The 24,653-nt window shown below is 39.3% G+C and overlaps 1 protein-coding gene and 1 pseudogene across 1 annotated transcript; both read right to left on the reverse strand.

Annotated features, from left to right (window-relative positions):
- Positions 1–16,907: 16,907 nt before the first annotated feature.
- On the reverse strand, positions 16,908–17,825 carry LOC103267469 (olfactory receptor 147-like). The gene has a single exon (XM_008065063.2). The coding sequence runs from the start codon at positions 17,823–17,825 to the stop codon at positions 16,908–16,910; it is 918 nt and encodes a 305-aa protein (XP_008063254.2).
- Positions 17,826–17,967: 142 nt separating this feature from the next.
- Positions 17,968–23,896, reverse strand: LOC103267470 (annotated as a pseudogene).
- Between the last annotated feature and the right edge of the window lie 757 nt (positions 23,897–24,653).

A 24,653-nucleotide genomic window follows, 5' to 3' on the forward strand; every position in this document is an offset into this window, starting at 1 on the left:
CAGTGGCCGGGAGCGGCCACTGCACTCCAGTCTGGGCGACAGACTGAGACTCTAACTCAAATAAACATGAACCAGCAGAACTCATCCATAAGGGTTGTGAGTAAAGTTTAAGAATTGGAAACCACTAGGTGGATGGCTTCTACAGTTTGATTAATAGCTCTCAAGTACTGAACAAACCTGCATTCCTTAGTTGCAGGCTTCTGAACTTGCAAGATGAGTGTGTTATATAGGGACTGGCAATGAGTCCAAAATGAAGTAAAGCAAACAGCAAGGGTTTAATTCTCCTTTATGATTGTTCAACAAGTACTCTTAAGTGGGGTAAGGTCATTCCCGGTTGTACCATAACTTGCACTGCGTCTGCAGTCTTGGCTCTTTCACATCTCCTATCTACCCATGCTTCTAGACTCACCTCTCAAATTATCTCTTCAGGAATGAGAGCAGGTTCAGAGGCTTCTGGCGACAACAAGGCAGGCTGCCACGCACAGGCTTGTTCTGAAGGCACTCTGATATTTAGCCATCCTAGGCTTAAGGTAGCCTTAGCATATAGTTTAGCTAAGAGATCATGTCCCAACTAAGGGATGAGACATTTCAGCATATTAAAGAAACTACTCCAGGTGAATTTGGCATAATTAACAATCTAGGGACTGGAGGAATGGACTTGTCAAAGTTTCTCCCAAGACTCCAGTCACTTTTATAGTCTCTGATGAGAGTTTAGACGGCTGGATGTTTATCACTGAATAAGTTACCCTAGTATCTACCAGAAAGTCCAAGAGTTGATTTCCCCTTGTCATAATGACCTGGAGTTCTATGTGGAAAATATGAAGGGTGTTGCTTGGGTCAAGGGAACCCCTGGGCCCCATAATTCTTGGTCTCCATTTTTCACATGTTCAGACTCAAACCTCCCAGGTGTCCTAGGGAATGAGGAGGAGATTTTCCCAGCATTGGGCATTCCACAGTAGGGGCATTTGTTTTCTAGTGCCCTTCTAGCTTGCAATATGTGCATTGATTAGGACCTGCAGTAGCACGTCACCTTTTGGTGAGGGTCTGGGGCCCCTGGGCTCATTGCATGGAGCATATGAAGGAGATCTATGCTGTGGTCCTAGGAATCCTTGAGTTAGTGTGGCAGCCCAGAGGTCAACCTACTGTTTCATCGTCCATTGTTCTTTTTCCCCATCTTATCTTAGTAAACACCCTAAAAGCAATCTCCATTAAATAAGAAATAGACATTCCTAGTGCCTCATCTATTTTTCTAATTTTCTATGACTATCAGAAACACTTTGGCTGATGAAAGTCATATTTACCATTATGGAGTTTGTTGTTGCTTCCAGATAAATGTGTATACTGTCTATGTGTTGTTTCAAAAATCCATTCGAAGAATTCTGAGGGGGCTTTCCTTATGCTTCTGCCTAACTTCCTGAACTTCATTAAGAGTCTTCTGTTTCAGTCCTCCCCTAAGGTGGCTAGCCATCATACAATCTCAGTAATGTTCAAGCTTAGTTCTGTTTCATTATTCACACTCCATCCCGTCCAAGGTGGAGACAACACAGCCTGTACAACTGTCCTTACTGAGTTACGAGGACAGTGTCATGCATGTGATCAGCCTCTTCCCTGATGTTATCTAGAACCATCCTCTACTCCTCTGAGGTCAATAAAATGGTAAGCAGACTCTGAACATCTGCCCAAGTGGGGTTGAGAGTGGCAGATATTGAGGAAAATATCCATTTTTCTCAGGTCATCCTGATAGGAGGGTTTGTTGCTTTTCCAGTTAAGCAAATAAGAGGTGGAAAATGAAGAATGCACTAGGTAAGTCCCATAAGGTGAACTGTGACACCCCCTATAGGTACCTGCCAGATAGGAAATTGTCCTCCTGGAACTAGAGCAGTGTCCTGACCAAATTGAGTCTCCTGTCAGGTATGGACCAGTTGTTCCTGTTCCTTGACCCTAAAGAGGCAGGGGCCCTGGTTCAGGAGCCAATAGTGCAGCTCCACCCCCTCCATAAGGGCTCATTTAACTGGATGATCAAGGAATCATTATTATTCTCTTGTGATTTAGGTAGCACAGATTTTTTCACATTATTAACCTATTGAACTATAACCTTGCATCTTTTCTCACTAGCTTGTCTGCATAAGTAACAAAAAACACTGTACATGAAAGATCTCATCTCATCTTTTCCCCTTTTACAGAATAAATCTAACTGCAGAATTGGATAATAATTGAGAGATCTATCCTTGGGTCAATGAACCCCTGGTTCCAGTGGATATTGGAGTCAAGCTGTATCACAAAAGAAAACTGACCATCTGCAGACCAGTGAGTAGTACTTGAAGAATTTCCCATGCTTGAGGAGTCACCCCAATGGACTTTCCTCTACTATAGGAGATGCCAGTTTCCCATATTAAAGAATTCCTGTTACAAATTTGTCTCCATCTTCCAAAAAGGAGTTTCCAATGTTTGGAGAGACACCAAACCCAAAGCAAATTTCCAATTCTTTCAGCCTGATAGGAAGCACAATAAGCCATGAAGGGAAATTGGCAGCTTTCCCACACGTTAGAGAAAACAGCAAAATAAGCACACATAAGTACAGTCATAGATGATAGATCAAGGCAATTTCTCATCTGCTGAGTAGCATCTTGAAACAACCCTTCAAAAGTGGATCTTGGCAGAATCTTGGAACACACATTCCCACTGCTGTTGTACAGAATCTCTTAACCCTGATTTAGAAACTCCTTTACCATCCAATAGTGACAAAAAACATCTGAAGCAATCAAGGAGGGGGCCACCTCACTAAACCACCCAAGCTCAAACTGACTATGCCTGGTTAGTCCCTGCAGTAACTGAAACTGGGATCTAAGGGGTGACTTGAGCTCAATAATATCAAGAGAGAGTGCTCTAAGGACATAACTCAATGGATGGTATATGGAATTTCCACTAGCCTCCCAGCAATATTGGATGAATACAGCCAAGATTTCCCAAATGCTCCCTCTTAACTCTGGTGGGGGTAAATGGGAAGACACCCCAGACAGTCTTTGAAAAATTCCAATGAGAGAGAGAGGGCTATGAATCCTCCTGTTATCCTCCAGGAGTTTTAGTAAGGAGAAAAATGCATGGGAAGCATTGGGATGCAAATGGGAGCCAAAGTCAAAACAAAGTGGCTAGTAAACGTACACCTGCATAACTAATATACAAACTAGACAGGTCAAAAAAAGAGTTTAAAAACTAGGAGTTTGCATGTAATAAAACATAGACATTGCTATCATGCACAATGACACAAAAATGGACAAAGGGCCTTTCAAAATTAAATTTCCAATCAGACAAGAGATATTTTTCCAAATAAATTCTCTTTTCTTTGTCCAATTAGGAAAAAATCTCCCCAATGTGATACCTTCCAATGCAAACTAGAGACCCAACCAGAACCCATGAAGGTCTATAGTGCCTCCAAGAGGCCAAACAGACTTTCCCTACAACCTAGGGAGAGCTGACCAGATTAGGAGACTGAAGAGAGGTGTTGGTAGTGCTTTAAATACACACCCTAAGATATCTTCTGGTTCCAGATACCACTTATCTACTGTAACAGATTATAGAACCATGACTTAACTGTGTCCCACTGGCAGGGGAAGTACTAAGTTCAAGAAAAACTGAGCTACCAGCTGGGCCCACCTTTGGATCCACCATACCAATAAAAGAAGTGCCAAACCATGGGCAAGAAGTCCAATGTGCGGTGATTCCAGACAAGCTCCAAAATTATATCCTGACTGGGTTCTCATGTCCACTGCACAGAAAAACTGTTATAGTAGTAAAAGAGTGTAACATTGCAAAGCAGTTGAGCTAAAAGTACAGGAGACAGTACTCAAATCTGCCTCCCTGAGAATTTTAGGCTAGGATTTTTTAAGGAATAATCTGATGGGCAGGAGGCTAGGAAACAAGCACTGCTGATTGGTTAGAAATAATGTCATGGAGGTCTCAAAATTGTCTTCATGTGTGGAACCAGTTTCTGGGATGGGCCATCACAGGACTGTTGGAGCCAGCTCCTTATCATGTGTCCTGGGTCAGAGTGAAACCTCAGGTTCATCAGAGCGCAAGGTCTGAAAAGCATTTCAAAAACCGTAATTGGGTTTTACAACAGATGCTATCTGTAAAGCAAGTCCCACCACCATCAGCTATCGATCTCTGGGCAGTAAGCCATTATAAAGGTGATTTAAGAGTCAGGTATGTAGGAGATGTACCCCTGGAGATTAGAGCTGCTCGTGTCCTTCAGCTAATCAGACTCCAGGATGCCATCAAGGAGATCTGTAAGACCTTAGACTCATTGTTTAAGGGAAAATATATTTATTAACCTCATGGGCAGCTTCCCCTCTCACCAGGGATCACGACATGAAGAAAATCAATTGCTCTTTATTGAAGTGGCTGTGTAAACAATCACATAAGGAAGAGAGTAAACTTAGAAACAACAGATCTGTTAATTTTTAAACATAACTGCAGCTTTGCAGGGCTTAGATCTCTTCTACAGCATTCATTCCATAGCTGTATATTAATTCTATATAGGTGGTTTCACCAGTGTTTGACCTCCTTATACAAAAGTAAAACACATGAAGATTGCATTATAACACATAATGCATTATATGTATGTAAACACACATGGAAAAGTACTTAGTCACCATGCACTACTCTTAACTTAGTATAGCTAACGTCTATCTTCAGACCTCCAAGAAAAATGTTTGTCAAGGCAGATAATGTATAAAATGCTCTAATCCAATATCTGGAATTCATCACAAAATCACTTACTGCTGAGTCTCCTCTGAACTTGAATTAAAATTATGATACAGGTAGATGATGGGAAGATGATGGAGTAACCAGTCAGACTGTATGTGTGTGAGTTAATGTATAGATAAATTTGTGTGTGTATTTGTGGGTAAGTGGGTGTGTAAGAGGCTGAATGGGGACTCGAAAGCAAGTAGCCAGGGGTCTCCTTGGGAAGCCACCAGCACTGCAGTCACTCTGCTTGGACCCTAGTGCTTCCCAAAGTACAGAAGCTGAGCACTATTTTCTAAAATGAGCAGACCTTTTCCTAGCAAGAGCCCATCAGAACAACTGCTGCTCCCATCACTGCAGCAACACACTGGATGCTGGGAGCAAGGGCCTGAAGGGGGTACAGCAAAGGAGCCAGAGGCAGAGCCTCAAGGAAATAGTGAGCCTCCCCAAGCCAAGACTTACTGCCACTGCCTCCAGTGCCAGGTTGGGCTACAGCCTCACTACTGGGACCCGAGATCCAGAGACTGTTGTACTTGCTGGGTAGGGAGCTATCTCTCTTGACCCCATTTCTGGCAGAAACAGCATCCTGTAGAAAGACTGAGCAGCCACTCTAAAGCCTGGGCAGAGAAGTGTTCCAGGGTGGCCTCTGTGGAACAGCAGACCTGCACCTTGAGACCAGGGGTGATCTCTGCATTGCATTGGGGCTGTTCTTTGGGAACTCAGAGCGCATTGCCCCCAGTGCACAAGCCCTGGTGGGTAATGATGGATGTGGAGCCCCAGAAGATCCACCCCCTGCCCTGAGCCAGCTGCTGGATGATAGACGCATACAGTGAAAGGAGGCTGGTGAGTGCCTAGCTGACTTCCTCCACCCCTCGCAATGAGTGGAAGAGATAGAGAGAACAGGGCAGAAACCAGAGGTCCCATTCCTCTGCCGCAACTGGATGCCTTTGGAGCTGTGACTATGCTGAGAGAGGAGGGAAAGGAGAGAGAGCCTGAGAGATGCTGAGTCAAGTTATCCCATCCCTCCATCTTCTTGTGGGTGTGCACTGGCTATCAATTGCAAGTAGACAAGGGTGAAGTTTCTAACATCTGAAGTTTCAGTGGCGAAGAGGGAACATGTAGTAATAGACCTGCAGTCGCAGAACCCACCATAAGAGGGAGTACCAGCCAGGCTCTGTGGCTCAGCCTGTAATCCCGCGTCTTTGGGAGGCTGAGGTGAGTGGATTGCCTGAGTCCGCGGGTTCGAGACCCGCCTGGGCAGCAAGACCTCATCTCTACAATAAATCAAAAATTAGCTGGGCATGGTGGCTCATGCCTGTAGTTCCAGCTACTTGGAAGGCTAAGGCGGAAGGATCGCCAGAGCCCAGCAGGTCGAGGCTGCAGTGGCCAGGAGATAATACTATGTGGAGATGGACAGCAAGTCCCAGCTGGCCCATTCACCAAATAGCAAGCATTGTGACCACCGGTAGGTTCTGAAATGTTGTGGACACTTCTCCACCCTTTAATAAGTGCTCAAAATTGTAAATATATAGCACAATCCCCCACCCTCAGCCCTATTTCATAATTGAACAAACCCAGAGCCCCAGCTCAGGGAAGGACAGAGGTAGAGAAAATATCAGAAATGACTGCCTTCTCATTTTCCACTGAGCAAAGGAATTAAAGAGAAAGATATCAAAACTGTTATAAATGAAGAAAACTATAAACCTCCAGAATCCCAGAAAAGAGTCTGCCTGAAAGAACAGCTACTGGGGCACAAACAATGGCTATCCTCCAAGAACAACAGTACTCACAAGGTACTTACAGAGATCATAGAATTATTGTATACAATGAATACAATTCAAAAAATTCAAGGGCTAAAACTAAATGAAATTGCTACAGAGTTGTATAGACTCAAGAAAGCATATTTAGAAATAACATAAATAAAGAACTCCATCCAAGAAATAAATAGCAAACTAACAAGCATGGGAAGCAGAACTGACCAAGCAGAAAAAAGAATCTCAGAGCTGCAAGACCAAAATATGAAATTCATCCACTCTATTAAAAATATAGGGGAAAACTTAAGAAGAAATTCACCAAGAGATGTGCAATTTTATCAGAAAAGCAAATCTACATCTGATTGGCATACTTGAAGTAGGAAGAGAAATGGAAAACACCTCGGAACAAACATTCCATAAGGTCATCCAAAAAACTTTCCACCGGGCTCAGTGGCTCAGCCTGTAATCTCAGCACTTTGGAAGGTCTAAGCAAGTAGATTGTGTGAGCCCGCAGGTTTGAGACCAGCCCAGGAAACTTGGCAAGACCTCATCTCTACAATAAATCAAAAATTAGCCGGGCATGGTAGCCTACACCTGTAGTTCTGGCTACTTGGAAGGCTACGGCAGAAGGATCACTGGAGCCCAGCAAGCTGACGCTGGGGTGGCAATGAGCATGCCACTGCACTCCAGCCTGGGTGACTGAGTGAGACTCCAACTCAATTAAAAAAAAAACTTTCCTCATCTGACCAGAGATATACAAGCATAAAGATCTAAAGAACAGCTGGGCTTGGTGGCTCAGCCTGTAATCCCGTGCCTTTGGGAGGCTGAGGTGAGTGGATAGCCTGAACCCGTGGGTTTGAGACCCACCTGGGCAGCAAGACCTCATCTCTACAATAAATCAAAAAATCAGCCAGGCGTGGTAGCACACGCCTATAATTCCAGCTACTTGGAAGGCTGAGGCAGAAGGATCACCAGAGCCCAGCAGGTCAAGGCTGTGGTGCTGGGAGCGGCCACTGCACTCCAGTCTGGGTGACAGAGTGAGACTCCAACTCAAAAAAAAAAGATCCAAAGAACACCTGCAAGGCAGCTTATGAGGCCCACCCCCAAACATGTAGTGATAGTGATCATTGAGATCCTAGTAGACATAGTTGACTACACAAAGTAGGCATAAAAGAACAAGTACTAAAGACAGCAAGGGAAAAATGTCAGACTACCTACCAGGGAAGACCATTCAGAATTGCTGCAGAATTCTCTGCAGAAATACAACAGGCCAGAAGGGATTGGACCCCAATCTTTAATATTCTCAAAGATGAAAAATTTTAACCATGAATTTCCTACCCATCAAGATAAGCTTCATCAGCAATAGAGAATTAAAATCCTACCCACATATCCAATCCCTAAAAGAATATGCTGCCACCAAACAAGCACTACAGGAGACACTTTAAAAAGGTGCTGTGCACAGAAGAAAAAGAAAATAAATAAAAGAAAGACCATATACTTCACAATATCACAAAAATAGAATCAGCAGAACACACAGCACACACCCCAAAAAAGAAAACACACACATACATGAACACAAATGAAACCAAAACAGCCTTAGAAGAGCATTATGACAAGGACAAGCTCTCACATTTCATAGCCATCCTGAATGTGAATGGACTAAATGCCCCACTGAAATATAGAGGATGACAAACTGGATTTTAAAAAAACATGATTCAATAATTCACTGTCTCTAGGAAACACATCTCACCAAAAAGAATGCTCATAGACTTAAAGTTAGAAGATAGAAAACAAATTTTGAAGTAAAAGAATAACAAAACAGGCAGGAGCCATGATCTTAACATCAAACAAAACAACCTTCAAGTTATAAAAATTAAAAAAGACATGAAAAGACACTACATAATGATAAAAGTTTCAAACCATAATAAGAAATATCCATCCTAAACATATATGCACCCAACACAGGAGCACCAGTTTTTATAAAGCAGCTACTAAGTACACTGACAAAAGACATTGATTCTAACACTGTTTTAACTGGGGATTTAAATACCCCACTAACAAGCCTAGATAGATCAAGGCAAAAAATCAACAAAGAGATTCAGAACCTTAACTTGGCACTTGACCAAATGGACTTAATAAATACCTACAAAACACTCCACCCAACAACCACAGAATATGCATTCTACTCATCACCATATGGAACATACTTCAAGATTGACCACTTCTTCAGCCAAAAATCAAGCATAAACAAATCTCATTAGATTGAAATACTGCCATGCACCTTCTCAGACTACAGTCAAATAAAAATAAACATCAACACCAGCAAAATCCCCCCAAAATCCACAAAGACATGTAAACTAAACAGCATGATGCTGAACAATTCCTGGACCAACATAGAAGCAAATATAGAAATTAAAAGATTCCTAGAAACAAATGAAAATAAAGAAATATCTTACCAAAACCTCTGGGATGTCATAAAATCAGTACAAAGAGGGGGATTTATACCTTTATGCACACATATTAAGAAAATAGATCACAAGCTAATAGCCTAACAAATCACCTAAGGGAGCTGAGAAGGCAAGACTAACAATTTTAGCAGAAGAATCCAGATCATCAAAGCAAAAACCCAAATATGGTACATACAAGACAAAAATATTATAGAAAAAAATGAAATAAAAAGCTGGTTCTAGCCGGGCTCAGTGGCTCAGCCTGTAATCCTGTGCCTTTGGGAGGCTGAGGTGAGTGGATTGCCTGAGCCCGCGGGTTCGAGACCCGCCTGGGCAGGCGAGACCTCATCTCTACAATAAATAAAAAAATTAGCCGGGCATGGTAGCGCGTGCCTGTAATTCTGGCTACTTGGAAAGCTGAGGAGGAAGGATCACCGGAGCCCAGCAGGTTGAGGCTATGGTGGCCGGGAGCGGCCACTGCACTCCAGTCTGGGTGACAGAGTGAGACTCCAACTCAAAAAAAAAAAAAAGCTGGTTCTTTGAAAGGATAAGCAAGATTGATGGACCCCCTAGACAGAATAACCAAGAGGAAAGGAGAAAAATACCCAATAAATGCAACAAGAAATGCAGAGCATCATCACAATTGACCTTGAAAAAATACAAAAGGTTATCAGAGATTACTATGCACACCTGTATGGAAATAAACTCAATAACCTAAAATAAATAGAAAGCTTTCTGACATCACACAACCTCCCGAAGTTGAAACAAGAAGAAATTGAGATCCTAAATAGACCAATTACAAACCAAGAAGTTGGCTCCATCATAAAAAAGACTACCTACAAAAAAAACTCTGATCCAGATGGCTTTCCAATGGAATTCTACAAAACATAAAAGGAGAAGCTGATACCAATCTTCTTGAACGTATTCCAGGCAATTGAGAAAAATGGAATTCTCCCCAAATCATTTTATGAAGCTGATATCACACTGATACTCAAAAAGAGTAAAGGTCCAAGAAAGAAAGAGAACTAAGGCTAATATCTCAGATGAATATAGATGCAAAAATTCTGAACAAGATTCTAGCAAATTGGACCCAACAACACATCTCAAAAACCTTTCACCATGACCAAGTAGCCTTCATCGCTGGGAATGCAGGGCTGGTTCAACATTTGTAAGACAAAAAATAATAATTAAATACATCAATAGATGTAAAAACAAGAACCACATAATTATATTATTAGATTTGGAAAAAGCTTTTGATAAAAATCCAGCATCTCTTCTTTAGAAAAATCCTTGAACACCTAGACATAGAAAGAACATACCTCAAAATAGTAAGAGCCATCTATTATCAGCCCATAATCAACATATTGCTAAACAGACAGAAATTGAAACATTTCTGCTGAAAACTAGAACAAGAAAAGGCTAACCACTCTCATCCCTCCTGTTCAGTGTAGTGTTGGAAGTCCTAACTAGAGCAATCAGACAAGAGAAGGAAATCAGAGATATTCAAATAGGAAACAGGAAATCAAGCTATCTTTCTTTGCTGACACTGTGATCCTATACCTCGAAAATCAAAGAGAATCTGACAGAAACCTCCTTGTACTGATAAAGGACATTGGCAATGTCTCAGGATACAAAATAAATGTGCAAAAGACAGTCACATTTTTCTACATCAACAACAAACAGGCAGAGAACCAAATAAAAAACACAATCCCATTCACAATAGCCACCAAAACAATGAAATGCTTCAACATCTTCTTAACAAGAGAAGTGAAAGACCTTTACAATGAAAACTACAAAATACTGCTCAAAGAAATCAAAGAAGACACAAACAAATGGATAAATATTCCATGCTTATGGATTGGAAGAATCAACATTGTTGAGATGTCCATCCTACAAAAGACAGTCTACAGATTCAATGCAATACCCATTAAGCTACCAATATCTTTCTTCTCAGACCTAGAAATAACAATACAGATATTCAAATAGAAACATAAAAGACTACGAATAGCCAAAACAATCCTTAGTGAAAGAAACTAAGTGGAGATATCCCACTTGCAGGCTTTAAACTTTACTATAAAGTAATGATAATCAAAACAGCCTGGTATTGGCACAAGAACAGGCATATAGACCAAGAAAACAGGCTAGAGATTCCAGAGGCAAAACCTCAATTTCTCAACCAACTCATCTTTGACAAAGCCTCAACCACCAACCACTGGGGAGAGGATAACCTATTCAATAAATGGTGCTGGGGAAACTGGTTGACCAGGTGCAGAAGAATGAAATGGGACCTCTATCTATCACCATACGTAAATATCAATCCAAATGGATCAAAGATCTAAGTGTAAAACCTCACACTTTAAGAATCTTAGAAAATGCAGGAGACACTCTTATGGAAATCAGAATAGGCAACCAATTCCTGATCAAAAGCCCAAATGCTCATGCCATAAGAGATAAGATAGACAAGTGGGACTTCATCAAACCGAAAAGCTTCTGCAGAGCAAAAGAAACCATCAAGAGAGTGGGGAGACAGCCCACACAATGGGAAAAAATATTTGCCAACTGCATATCTGGCAAAGACCTAACATCCAGGATCTATAAGGAACTCAAATGTACCCAAAAGAAAAAAACAAATAGCCCTGTTAAATAGCGGGCAAAAGACATGAGTAGACATTTCTCAAAAGAAGACATACGAGCAGCCAACAGACACATGAAAAAATACTCAGCCTCACTAATCACCAGACAAATGAAAATCAAAACGACAATGAGATACCACCTAACTCCAGTAAGAATGGCCATCATTAATAAAACAAAAAACAACAGATGCTGGTGAGTATGCTGAGAAAAGTGAATACTTCTACACTGTTGGTGGGAACGCAAGCTAGTTCAGTCTCTATGGAAAACAGTGTAGCAATTCCTAAAAGAACTAGAAATTGACCTTCCATATGACCCAGCAATCCTCCTGCCGGGAATATACCTGGAGGAACTTTATTCACTCTACAGAAAAAGTACCTGCTCATGCTTGTTTATTGCAGAACTATTCACAATAGCAAAAACATGGAACCAACCATATTGCCCATCAAAACTGGACAGGGTAAAAAAATGTGGTACATATGCATGATGGAATATTACACAGCCATAAAGAAGGACAAAATTATGGCTTCCCAACAACTTGAACGGATTTAGAGTCTATAATACTCAGTGATCTATCACAGAAACAAAAAACTGAGTACCACACATTCTCACACATAAGCAGACCCTGAACATTTATCATAATACTACAAGAAAGGGATTGGCAGTAGTGGAAAACTGCCAAGAGAGGGTTGGTGGGGGAACATAATGTCAATTAGGGTACCTGGGTAACCGGGTTAAATGGGGACCAAGAGAGGCCCAAACTTGACCTGTGTAATGACCACTTGTATACTTAATCCTGAAATGTATCCCACATGTTTTAAAAAATTATGATACATGGTTCTGACTCAATTATGATGTGCTTAATTTTTAGTATCGGCCGGGCTCAGTGGCTCAGCCTGTAATCCCATGCTTTGGGAGGCTGAGGTGAGTGGATTGCCTGAGGCTGCAGGTTCGAGACCCGCCTGGGCAACTTGGCGAGACCTCATCTTTACAATAAATCAAAAAATTAGCCGGATGTGGTAGTGCACGCCTGTAGTTCCAGCTACTTGGAAGGCTGAGGCGGAAGGATTGCCGGAGCCCAGCAGATCGAGGCTGCAGTGACCAGGAGCGGCCACTGCACTCCAGTCTTGGTAACAGAGTGAGACTTCAACACAAAATAAAATTTTTTAGTATTGAAGCATATTTCTTTCTCTACACCAACATTTCTATATTTCTAAGTTCTCTAATTTTTTCATCTCAGAGCTATCAAAAATAATGTCTGAAAAAGTTTATTAAGAAAAGATTCATCAAGAATGTAGAAAGAGTTGAGAAAACTAAATTATATCATTGAAATGAGATCTACACTCTCTTTAATATACCATTAATCTAAGTGTAATGATACATAGCATAATACAGATATCCTCAAGAGAATTGACATTGACTTTCCTCCTCCCATAGACACTGTTGGAAATTTCTCATCAAGTGTAGTAAAGGGAATTATTTCTGTTCTGAACTCATATTGCATATAAATTCCTCTGTGTCACTCAACCTATGTTGAATCTCTTCTATGTGAGCCATTCTGTACTACAAAAGTTATTCTCATACACTTGAGCATTAATTTCAATGTTTGCTTATGGTTTAATTTTAAACTTCAGTTTAAGTAGTGTTTGCTTATGGTTTAATTTTAAACTTCAGTTTAAGTAGTGTTTGCTCATGGTTTAATTTTAAACTTCAGTTTAAGTAGAGCTCTAATAAAAGTTTTGAAACCTTAATTTGTTGTGAAATTTAGCATAAATGCATATATTAAAGTGTATAAAATATACACTTCTTCACTTCTTCAACCAATTGTTTTCTCTTTTTTTTTTTTTGAGTTGAAGTCTCACTCTGTCACCCATACTGGAGTGCAGTGGCACGCTCACAGCCACCGCAGCCTCGACCTGCTGGGCTCCAGCGATCCTTCTACCCCAGCCTTCCAAATAGCTGGAACTACAGGCATGCATTACCACACCCGGCTAATTTTTTATTTATTATAGAGACAGGGTTTTGCCAAGTTTCCTGGGCTGATCTCGAACCCGCAGTCTCAGGCAATCCACTCGTCTTGGCTTCCCGAAGTGCTGGGATTATAGACTGAGCCACTGAGCCCAGCCTCAACCGATTTTTATAAAATAAAAAACACAACATCTTAAAGATCTGTAAGTAAAATATTGCAAGCTTCTAAGAAGTCTCTTTCTGCCCCTTCTTGGCTGTAGCTCCATCCATTCTTCTATCCTCCATCTCTATTTTCTTGCAATTGCTTTTTGGCTTTCTTTATAGCTTCATCACTGAAGTGGGGCCTTATCATTATCTGCATCTAGTCCAGAGAAAGACAAAGAAAATATGCAAAGAGTACAACGTGGCCCCGAAATGGTATTCATCAAATCTCAAACAGTCACACACCACCCTGCACTGCAAGAAAGTCTGGAAAATGTGTATTCTGAAAGGAGGGTGAACAGCAGCAATCTCTGCCACGGGAATAATCATACTGGTTCCTACCAAATATCATTGATGTAAGAATAAATAAGATGTTGAATGTGAGAACCCACAGCTGACCCAGGCCATCCTTATACATTTCTTTTTATTGTATAGGCCAAAGAAAAATATATTATACACACATTCTAAATTAGGCGATAGAGCTATGAAACATGAAATGTGAAAGATACTTCCTGGACATTTTTCTTACTTGATTGTTTTGCTTTGATTTGTGTTTTGCACTGACTTCTGAAAGTAGATATATTAGTAAAATAATTTTTTTAAAGTGTGATAGATTTTGAATAAAAAGACCAAGTCCCAGTCTCATTTCTACTACTTATAAATTATGATTTGGAACAAGCCATGAACACCTGCAAGCACCAAACCCATCAACTATGAAAGGATAACAAGGATTCCTTCCCCTGTTTGCATCCCTATTCTTCCCTGAGGAGCACACACACTGACAGATGGGATAGTGCAGAGGAATCTGTGCATAGCATTCCTCCAAAGAGCAATTGTCATACCTGCACATGTCTCTAATTCAACTTCATGTCAGACAGAGAGTTTAAACACTACAAGTGATCCACTAGCTTCCGCCTCACTGAAGAAACTGGGGGCTCTGCCTGAAATATAAAACTTCCTCACGCTGAGTGAAATATTAATGTTTAAAGGTGGTTATTTTGCACAACACGACCCCTGAATATAAACAGCTCCATCTGGTGTTAATCTGAATTAACAGTGAAATGTTCCAATGCTTGAGAGGAAAAAAAATGCCTGTGCCAGACTTATGAAAAAAATACCATGCCAGTCCCAACATGGACATGGTGCCAACATAATCAGTATTCAGAGAAATTTTGACTATACAAGACTGATTTTAAAATCTATCTACATATAGGATATAATTCTATTGTGCATAATGCCACATGCATTATAAAACCTACCCTTATAATACTCTTACTGTGACTTATTTATGTTACTGACATGTAGCATATTGTTGCATGTTGCTATGCACATAGCAGGTACAAAATATTTGGCATGCATAGTTGTGTGTGTGTGTGTCTGTATTTACGTAAATAATGAATGATTGAAGCAATAACTGTTTCCTCTTGCTGTATTCAGGATCCTGCTCAGCCCTGCCTTTCTGGAGCTGGAACCAGGAATCATCTACCTGAATGCATTTGCAAAGTTTTAAAATGAGATCTCAAGCTATGCAAGTATCTCATAAAATAGAAGACTTGGAAGATTGAAAGGTGTGTGTGTGTGTGTGTGTGTGTGTGTGTGTGTGTGTGTGTGTGTGTGTGTGTGCAGGGAGGCAGTGTAAAAAGAAGTGGATAATGAGACTCAATAAACTGTAGAACTTGAGGAAGTAACTGGATGTAGAGTTAAAATCCCATTTACTTCTGTCTTTCAGTAGCCCTTAACCACAGAGCACCTTGATCACATTCATCCAAAAACTAATGCTGAGCAGCAATATCAGTTGCTTAGAGAAAGTTCACATTAAACAAAAGTAATCAACAAATTTTCTTTCTGACACATATGTTGAAGGACTAATTTTCTCTTATTACCCAGAAGGTCCAAGCTTCCACACTGACTTAGAAACATCCCCTTCCTAGCACCCAGGCATAAATGAATCCCATGACGTGCTTCTTCAACTCTCGGCTGTGACAACTTTGATAGAATTAGATTTTCTGTTACAACTTCTTTAGCAACTTTCACACTTTAAAAAAAAAAAAAGCAAAACTACAAGATACATGGTGCACATGTAAACACCCAACGTGCTTCCCCTCCGTTATTTAAAAGTCTACATAGATGCACACTGCCTAAGTTGCTAAAGAAAAAACTCTTAGTCAAATTGTCTCTTTTGTACTTTACCACTTTTACAAAATGTATTTAAATTTTTCAACAAAATTTTCCAAAATAATCTGATAGAACTTAATTTTAGAGTAAGTTTATTTTTGGAAAATACGATGGATTTTATTTGTATTTTGAAGCTTATCAAATGAAAATTAGTGACCAAGTTTTACCTATTCTTTGGGCCACCTCAAATAGTGAAAAAATACCTAACATTGTGTGTACACCTCTTCAGTGTCTACAAAGGGTCTCAAATAGCAGATATGTTATTTAACTATTAGATATATTTTGTTGATTATAATATTGGGGCCAGGGGATGGGGAATGAATGGTTATTTAAAACTAATAGTCATACTATAAGAAAGGGATTGACAGTAGTGGGAAACTGCCGAGGAGGTTGGGCTTGGCAGTTGAGAGAAACTACTAGGGGAGGAAGGGCACACCTCATCAACAAGAGTACCTGCATAAGCAACGTTTGTATACCTAACCCGAATTGTACCCCACATCTTTAAAATTATAAATAAATAAGTAATTTCAAAAATCTAATGGTCAAGTTTTTAGCAATGCCAAACAGTTGGAAAAAAAAAATAAGCAAACAGTCCAACAAACCATCCATGCTAAATTTCAAAATATTAAATATTGAGTGAAGTTAAGAAAAATTATAAAATAAATACATATAATGTTAACTTAGAAAATGTTGAAATTGTCACTCGACACATTAAATTGAAAATTTTTAGAGTAATCGTATTTTTGCCTATTTTAATATTAAAATTCTTATTTGAGCCAATCATCTGTTTAAAAAAAGATTAAAAGATGAGAACAGAATTATACAAATAATAAGAAAAAGAAGAAAATATACTCTATAAAAACTAAATAAATTATTGAGAGAAGACTCAAATTTTCTTTACAATAATAAAAAAGAAATAAGATAAGAAGATTGCTACTAAAAATATTGCAATTAAAGGTGCATTTCTAATCAAAATTTTCTCTTACTAAGGGTTTTTCTCAGAGCAAGTTGAACATCTTTGTTCCTCAAGCTGTAGATTAAGGGGTTCATCAAAGGAACTGTATTGGTATAAAAAAACAGAAGAGATTTTTCCCTCATTCATGTATTCCACAGAAGAAGGCTTGAAATACACAAATGCACTTGACCCAAAGAACAGAGAAACAGCAATTATGTGAGAGCTGCAGGTGCTGAAGGCTTTGGACCTGCCGTCCTTGGAGCTGATTTGAAGGTTGTTGGAAAGAATGAAACCATAAGAGATAAAGATGGTGACACTGGGCACAATTAGGTTGATGCCCACCACAATGAGAACCACAAGCTCATTGACATAGGTGCTGGTGCAGGAGAGCTGGAGCAGTGGGAGGATGTCACAGAAATAGTGGTTGATGGTATTTGCATCACAGAAGATCAGCTTCAGCATGCATCCCATGTGGGCCATGGCACCAGAAAAGGACAGCAAGTATGAACCAAGCATAAGGCTGAAACACACTTGGGGAGACATGGTGATGTTATACAAAAGTGGATTACAGATGGCCACATAGCGATCATAGGCCATGGATGTCAGCACATAGCATTCAGAAATTGCAAAGAAACAGAAAAAGAAGAGCTGGCACATGCATCCAGTGTAGGAGACAGTATTCTTTTCTGATATGAAGTGCATCAACATTTTAGGTGTAAACACAGAAGAATAACAGAGGTCTATGACAGACAAGTTGAAGAGGAAAAAGTACATGGGGGTGTGAAGGTGTGAATTCAGCACAATTAGAGCTACTAAGCCCAAGTTTCCCATCAGAGTGATAATATACATCACTAGAAACAGGAAGAACAGCGGGAGTTGTAGCTTTTCTTGGTCTGTTAACCCCACCAGAATGAATTCAGTCACGGAAGAGCCATTTTCAGGACCCATTCTTCTATAGGGGAATCTGTGGGCACAGGAAAAAGGATTATGTCAGAGCATCACTCAGTACTTCCACAACACGTTCTATACACTATAGGAAATCAATGGGATTATCTAAGACTAGCCAAACTTGGACCCTCTAAATTTGCTTTTACCAAAACCATGATGCTCGATGACACTCGCTTCCCCTCATTAGAGTCTTAATAAGCTAAAAATAACACAGAGCATCACCAAGTTAACCTACAGAATGAAAGCCAGTGCTGCTATATGCAAACATGACTGTTGGAAAAACCAAGGAAGAAGGATGGACCTGGACAGAATCAACCCTTTCTCATCTCATCTTTTCTTCACCCACTTGAGCCCTCTCTTTACCATTCAAATTGAAGGCAGAGGCCTCCGCAACCCGGCGTTGATATCTAATGCATGTTTGACTCTGGTCAACATGCATAGCCAAATATTATTTCTAATTTAGAAATAGGGTACCAGAGTCCAAGAGAAAATAAGTTACTATCTTATGTCACAGAACCAAAGCCCTACACCTTGATCAGAGAAGATTCTGTCCATGCAGAGAGAACTTACTGATAAGATACTACAACCACTTGCTCCCCTAATTTCTCTGAACATTCTCTGTTCTCCCGTTAAATATATTCTTCTGGTAGCTTCATTTGAGTCTCAGGACTGCATAAAATGGGAAAAGGGGACCTTTCTTAGATCATTGGGCTTCCATCTCAATAAAGGAAGACATTAACATTCATGAAATTTATAAACTCACCCGACTTCAGCCAGAAAAACTTGGTGCTTCCTTATTCTTGTTCTTTGCCAATATGGCCCTGGAAAGGCAATTTTAGGCTCTGAGGATTTGGTTTATTTTATGTAAAAAGCCTGCAGTCCAGACTTAATATCTGATATGCCCTGAAAATCTTTATTAACTGCAGATAATGATTTATGATTATGACCTTGAGTCCTCTCACAAAAGGAGAAACAAAGTTCAACTTAAACCAACAGAATCTTCTTTTATCACCACCATAATACTGACTGACACTGACTTCCTCTTATTAGAGTCTTAGTAAGCTACATATAGCAAAGTGTATCACCGATCAAAACTACAGCATGAAGGTTGGTGGTAACATAAGCAAGCATGACTGTTTGAAAAAACAAGGGTTAAGGGAGAAGAAGGATAGTCCAGAACAGCAGCATCCTTCTCCTGTCTTATCAGCTATTTAATTATCTGAGCCCTCCCCTCACCAGTCATATTGGAGGCAGAGACACCTTAGCAACTTCATGCTAACCTCTAACATATACTATACTCTGGTCAGGTGGGAACCAAGAATATTGTTTCATATTCCAGACAAAATAAACAGTCTAGGAACAGTTAAATTACTGCTCCATGTCACAGAAAAAGTCATAAATCTAAAAAACACAGAGTTCTGTTCATAGACAGGGAACTACCAACTGAGATATTGCAACCCCTACCCACTGAGATATTGCAGCTCCTAAGTTCTCTGAAGTGTCTGATCATTCTTCCCTCCCCTGCCTTCTTAAGAATTTCTTAGACATGTTATATTGAGTTTCAAGACTGCACAAGATGAAAATAAAGGTGTATATATATATATATGTTTTTTTTTTTTTAGTTGGAGTCTCACTGTGTCACCCAGACTGGAGTGCAGTGGCATGCTCCTGACTACCCCAACCTCAACCTGCTGGGCTCCCGCAATCCTTCTGCCTCAGCCTTCCAAGTAGCCAGAACTACAGGCGCAAGCTACCACGCCCGGCAATTTTTGATTTATTGTAGACACGAAGTCGCGCCAAGTAGCCTGGGTAGGTCTCAAACGCGCGGGCTCAGGCAATCCACTCGCCTCAGGCTCCCAAAATACTGGGATTACCAGCTGAGCCACCAAGCCCGGCCAAGGGCAATATCTTAAATACCTGAAATTTTATTTGAAATTTCATTTTAGAATAAGACATTAAAAAAAATAAAATTCAGACACTTACCCTTCTTATGTAAACACCCCAGTGCTTTCTTATTTTTACTGAAAGGGCAATTTCAGGCTCTGAGGCTTTGGTTTTTTTTATTCTAAGAAGATACAGTTGAGACTTTATTCCAGTAAGTCCTGAAAATTTTTCTGAACTACAGATAATAATTTATGATTGTAACTTTGAGTCATCTCAGGCAGCAGAGAAAATTAAACAATATTTATTGTTGTAACATTTGCCACACCAAAAGACTCATTGTGAGTTTAATGCTACAATGCACTTGGTTATAAAAGGGTAAAACCTTGTTTAGTCTCTTCCCTCAGGAATAGATTCTAGGGGTAATAGAGAAATAAGGGGATTGTAATTATACCCTGGACTATAATCTGTCTTTAGTTCCTTAGAGACTCAATATTTTACTCAAGTTTTCCCTTCACTCTAGGGATTATACGAAAGCAGTGCCAAAAATAAATTCTCATGTCAGCAAGATGGTGCAACAGGAAGCCCTAGATCCCCCTCACCATGAACATAGTAATTTTAGAAAAATTCATGCACAGGTTACATTTGTGAGACTCCTAAATCCTTGCTATAGTGTTCCTACACTCCACTCTGGTGTAAAACTAATTATGTTGAATCTGGTGGGAACATTTGTCTTATCCTTCTGCCATAACCACTACTCCTGGCCCAGCATCATGCAATTGGAACAAAACTTTCTCCATTGAAAGGGCATTGAGGTACATCATGCATCCAATGATCCACCTGTCCTGCAGGTTATTAAAATTGCTGGCATCTGTCTAGACTATCTCAAAGCACTGACAGGACACAAGATATGGCATACTCTGATCACCAAAGGCCAGTGAGAAAAGAGAAGTCAATTTAGGCTAGTAGTCAACATAGCCAATCTCCTCAGCTCAGCACAGATTTAGAAGTTAAAAAACAAAACAAGCAAACAAACAAACTTCCAACTATTCCTTGGAGAGGGAGAATTGCACTGCCCTTCCAATGACTCAATATTTCTGGGGACTATCAAAAGGACTGGCTTTTGTCATGGCAATCTCAAAGTGCTGACAAGACACACAACATACCATACTCTATTTTTCAGGGTTCAGTTAGAGTTGATAGTTTGGGCTGGTACTAACAAGAGACCCTAAAAGAGGTTCATTACAGAGACCAGTAGTTTCAAAATTCCAGTTCTCAACATTTTCCTAAGGAGGAAAAAAATGCAGCAGAAGTTCAATGACCCAACTTATCTGGTTGCTACTTGAACAACTGACTTGTTTTGCTTGTTTCGGAACACTGACAGGACCTGGCATAAACTGGCAGCCACTAAGAACAAAGGTATCAGGTTAATTCAACCAAACATTTAAAGAAGAATTAGTGCCAACCCCGGAAACTCTCAAAAAGGTGAAGAGGTGGGAACACTTCTAATTTAGTTATATGAGGTCAGCATTATCTTGATACCAAAAACAGACAAAACCAATACAAGAAAAGTCTTCTCTTTTTTATTCTTAGGCTAAGACTTTCTCACTTTTTTTCAAAAAACAAATTCTTATTTTGTCAATTTTTAATTTTTTTTCTATTTGACTTATTTCTAGCCAAATGTTTATCATTTCCTTCCTTCTTCAAATTTTATTTTAACAAACTAACTTATTCTGTTCTCTTTTTTCCTAGTTCCATGACATACAAGGTTATTTGAGATGCTGTGTATTTTTAATATAATATAAATGTTTATTACTACAAACTTTCCTCTTAGTAACACTTTTACTCCATTCTGTATGTTTTGGTATGTTGTTTTTATTTTTGTTTGTATACATTTTTAAAATTCTTTTTTTATATCCTCTTTAACTCAGTGTTTGTTCAAGAGTTTTAAATTTCCACATATTTTTGATTTTTAAAAATTTATCTTACTGTAATTGATTCCTAATTTTATTCCTCTGTGGTTAAAAAAATTTAGAATGATTTGTATCTTTTAAAATTTTGTCAGACTTGATTCATGGCCTAACATATGATCTATCCTGCAAAATGTTCTGTATGCACTTAAAAAAATGTGTTATTCTGATGTTTATTGTAAAGTTCTCCTTATGCCTATCAGGTCCGTTTTGGTCTAAAATATTCTTTAGCTCTGTTGTTTTTTTATTAAATTTTGTCTCAATGACTTATTCATTATAGACAGCAGGAAATTAAAGTATCGCTATTAACAGCAATAGTATAGCACTATCCTATTGCTGCCAATTCCACCCTTCAGATGTGTCAATATTTGCTTTACGTACTTAGGTGCTTTGATGTTGGGTACATATATACTTATAGTTAACAGATTTTCTTGTTGAACAGACTCTTTATGATTATATAATTTCTGTATTCATATTTACTGAAATAAAAATAGGAAAAGAATTCGATATAAAGTATACTAGAAAGAATAGTAGACTTGAATGCATAAACAAATAGTACGTGATAGGTTTTTTTCTATTAATAAATTATGTGACTAGCTAAATTATTAACCTGAGTATAAGTATTCTCTCCTTTCAATAAATACATATTAACAATCTAGTATGTGCTGTTGGGGTATATAAAGGTAAACAGAAAATCTCTACCAAAAGAAGTTTAATGCATAGTGTACAGTTGCAAAATGGATCATATTTGATAGTTATTGTGAAGACTTTTATGTCTGTGACACTAGCATTAAAAAAGACACATTCCTGTCCAGTAGAGGATGTACACAGAAGCAGAACTAAATGATCTGGTTCAAGCTACCAATAGCACTTTACAAGTAGATGATAAGAAACTGACATAAATGTATTAACTTATCACATTTACTTTGAAAATATGTATATCTATTATGTATCAATAAAAAATAATTTTTAAAAAAGTCCACCCCCAATGGCACAATGGCACCCTAGTGCTACCTTGATTATTTGCATACCCATTAATCTTCTTCCAAGAGAAAAAAAAGGAAATCCCTGACAAAGGGGAAAAAACAGAGAAAATTTTTTCCTTAATGTTACTGCTAAACAGAAAACATGGTGAAAAGCAGAAGAAACAGTGAAAATAGAAAAGAATACCTGCTCTAAAAATTGTAAACAAATTGAAAGAAGACTCATGTATGTTTTACTGTGGTAAAAACAAAATAGGATAATAAGACTGTCACAAAGATATTGTAATTAACTACACAAAATATTCCTATCCTGTAACTATTTGTATAGAAACATACTGTTAAAAATTAGAACTTTCCTCTACTCAAAGGGTTTTTCTAAGGAGAAGTTGAACATCTTTTTTCCTCAAGCTGTAGATCTTTTATTTTTATTTTTATTTTATTTTTTTTGGAGTCTCACTATGTCGCCCAGACTGGACTGCAGTGGCCACTCCCGGCCATTGCAGCCTTGGCCTGCTGGGCTCCACCTCAGCCTTCCAAGTAGCTGGAACTACAGGCATGCGCTACCACGCCCGGCTAATTTTTTTATTTATTGTAGAGATGAGGTCTTGTCGAGTTGCCCCGGTGGGTCTTGAACCCTCAGGCTCAGGCAATCCACTCACCTCAGCCTCCCAAAGCGCGGGATTACAGGCTGAGCCACCGAGCCCAGCTCTAAGGGGTTCATCATGGGAACCACACTGGTATAAAAGACAGAGGAGATTTCCCCTCATCCATAGACCCAGCAGAAGAAGATTTAAGATACATAAATGCTTCTGATCCAAAGAACAGAGAAACAGCAATTATGTAGGAACTGCAGGTGCTAAAGGCTTTGCACCTGCCATCCTTGGAGATGATTTGAAGGATGTTGGAAAGAATTAAACCATGAGAAGTGAAGATGGTGACACTGGGCACAGTGATGTTAGTGGCCATCACAATGAAAACCACCACCTCAATGACGTAGGTGCTGTTACAGGAGAGTTGAGGCACAAGAGGGACATCACAGAAATAGTGGTTGATGGTGTTTGTATTGCAAAGGTCAACCTCAGCAGGCATCCAGTGTGGGCATGGCACCAGAAAAGGCCATCAAGTATGATCCAAGAATAAGACTGAAACATACTTTAGGAGACATGGCAAAGTTGTACAAAAGTGGGTTATAGATGGCCCATAGCAATCTTAGGCCATTGATGTCAGCATATAGCATTCAGAAATTTAAAGAAAACTGAAAAAGAAAAGCTAGTACATGCACCCAATGTAAGAGATAATATTCTTTTCTTATATGAAGTGCATCAGCATTTTGGGTGTAAAGGCAGAAGTCTATAAAGAACAAATTAAAGAGGAAAAAGTACATGGGGCTGTAAAGATGAGAATTCAGTATAATTAGAGTTACCAAGCCCAAATTTCCCATCAGAGTGATCACATACATTACTAGAAACAGGAAGAACAATGGGAGATGTAGATATTCTTGGTCTGTTAATCCCACAATGAATTCAGTCACGATAGAACCATTTCCAGGAGCCATTCATCTCTAAGAGGACTGTGGATACAGGAGAAAATGGTTGTGTTAACAAAACAAACAACCCATCTCTTCCAACAATAAGTCTGTCTGCAAGCGTATGTAAATGTCTGACACTCTCATGACCTGTACCCACAGTATCCACCTTTACATGACACACCAACTTATCCTGCAGAGTAAAGGCCAATGATACTGTAAGTAAACATGACTTCTGAAAAGAATCGAAGGATAAGGGAGAAGAAGAATGGATCAGGACAGAATTGTTCCTCTCTCATCTTAGTATTTCTCCATTCACTAGAGCCCTCTACTCACCAGTAAAATTGGAGGAAATTTTGAAGGAACAGTGCTAGGCACATGATAAATAGACAATAAATATCAGCTGCCTTTATGTATGTTCTCTGTTGGCCTCTAAAGCAGATTAGACTCTGGCAGAGTGAAAACTAAG

The sequence above is a fragment of the Carlito syrichta genome, unplaced genomic scaffold (genome assembly GCF_000164805.1).
Source record: "Carlito syrichta isolate Samal-C Ts95f unplaced genomic scaffold, Tarsius_syrichta-2.0.1 Scaffold308144, whole genome shotgun sequence".
NCBI lineage: Eukaryota > Metazoa > Chordata > Mammalia > Primates > Tarsiidae > Carlito > Carlito syrichta.

Bases quoted from the DNA above. Each gene is read 5' to 3' on its own strand.
- LOC103267469 (XM_008065063.2), bottom strand. From the start codon at position 17,825: ATGGGTCCTGAAAATGGCTCTTCCGTGACTGAATTCATTCTGGTGGGG.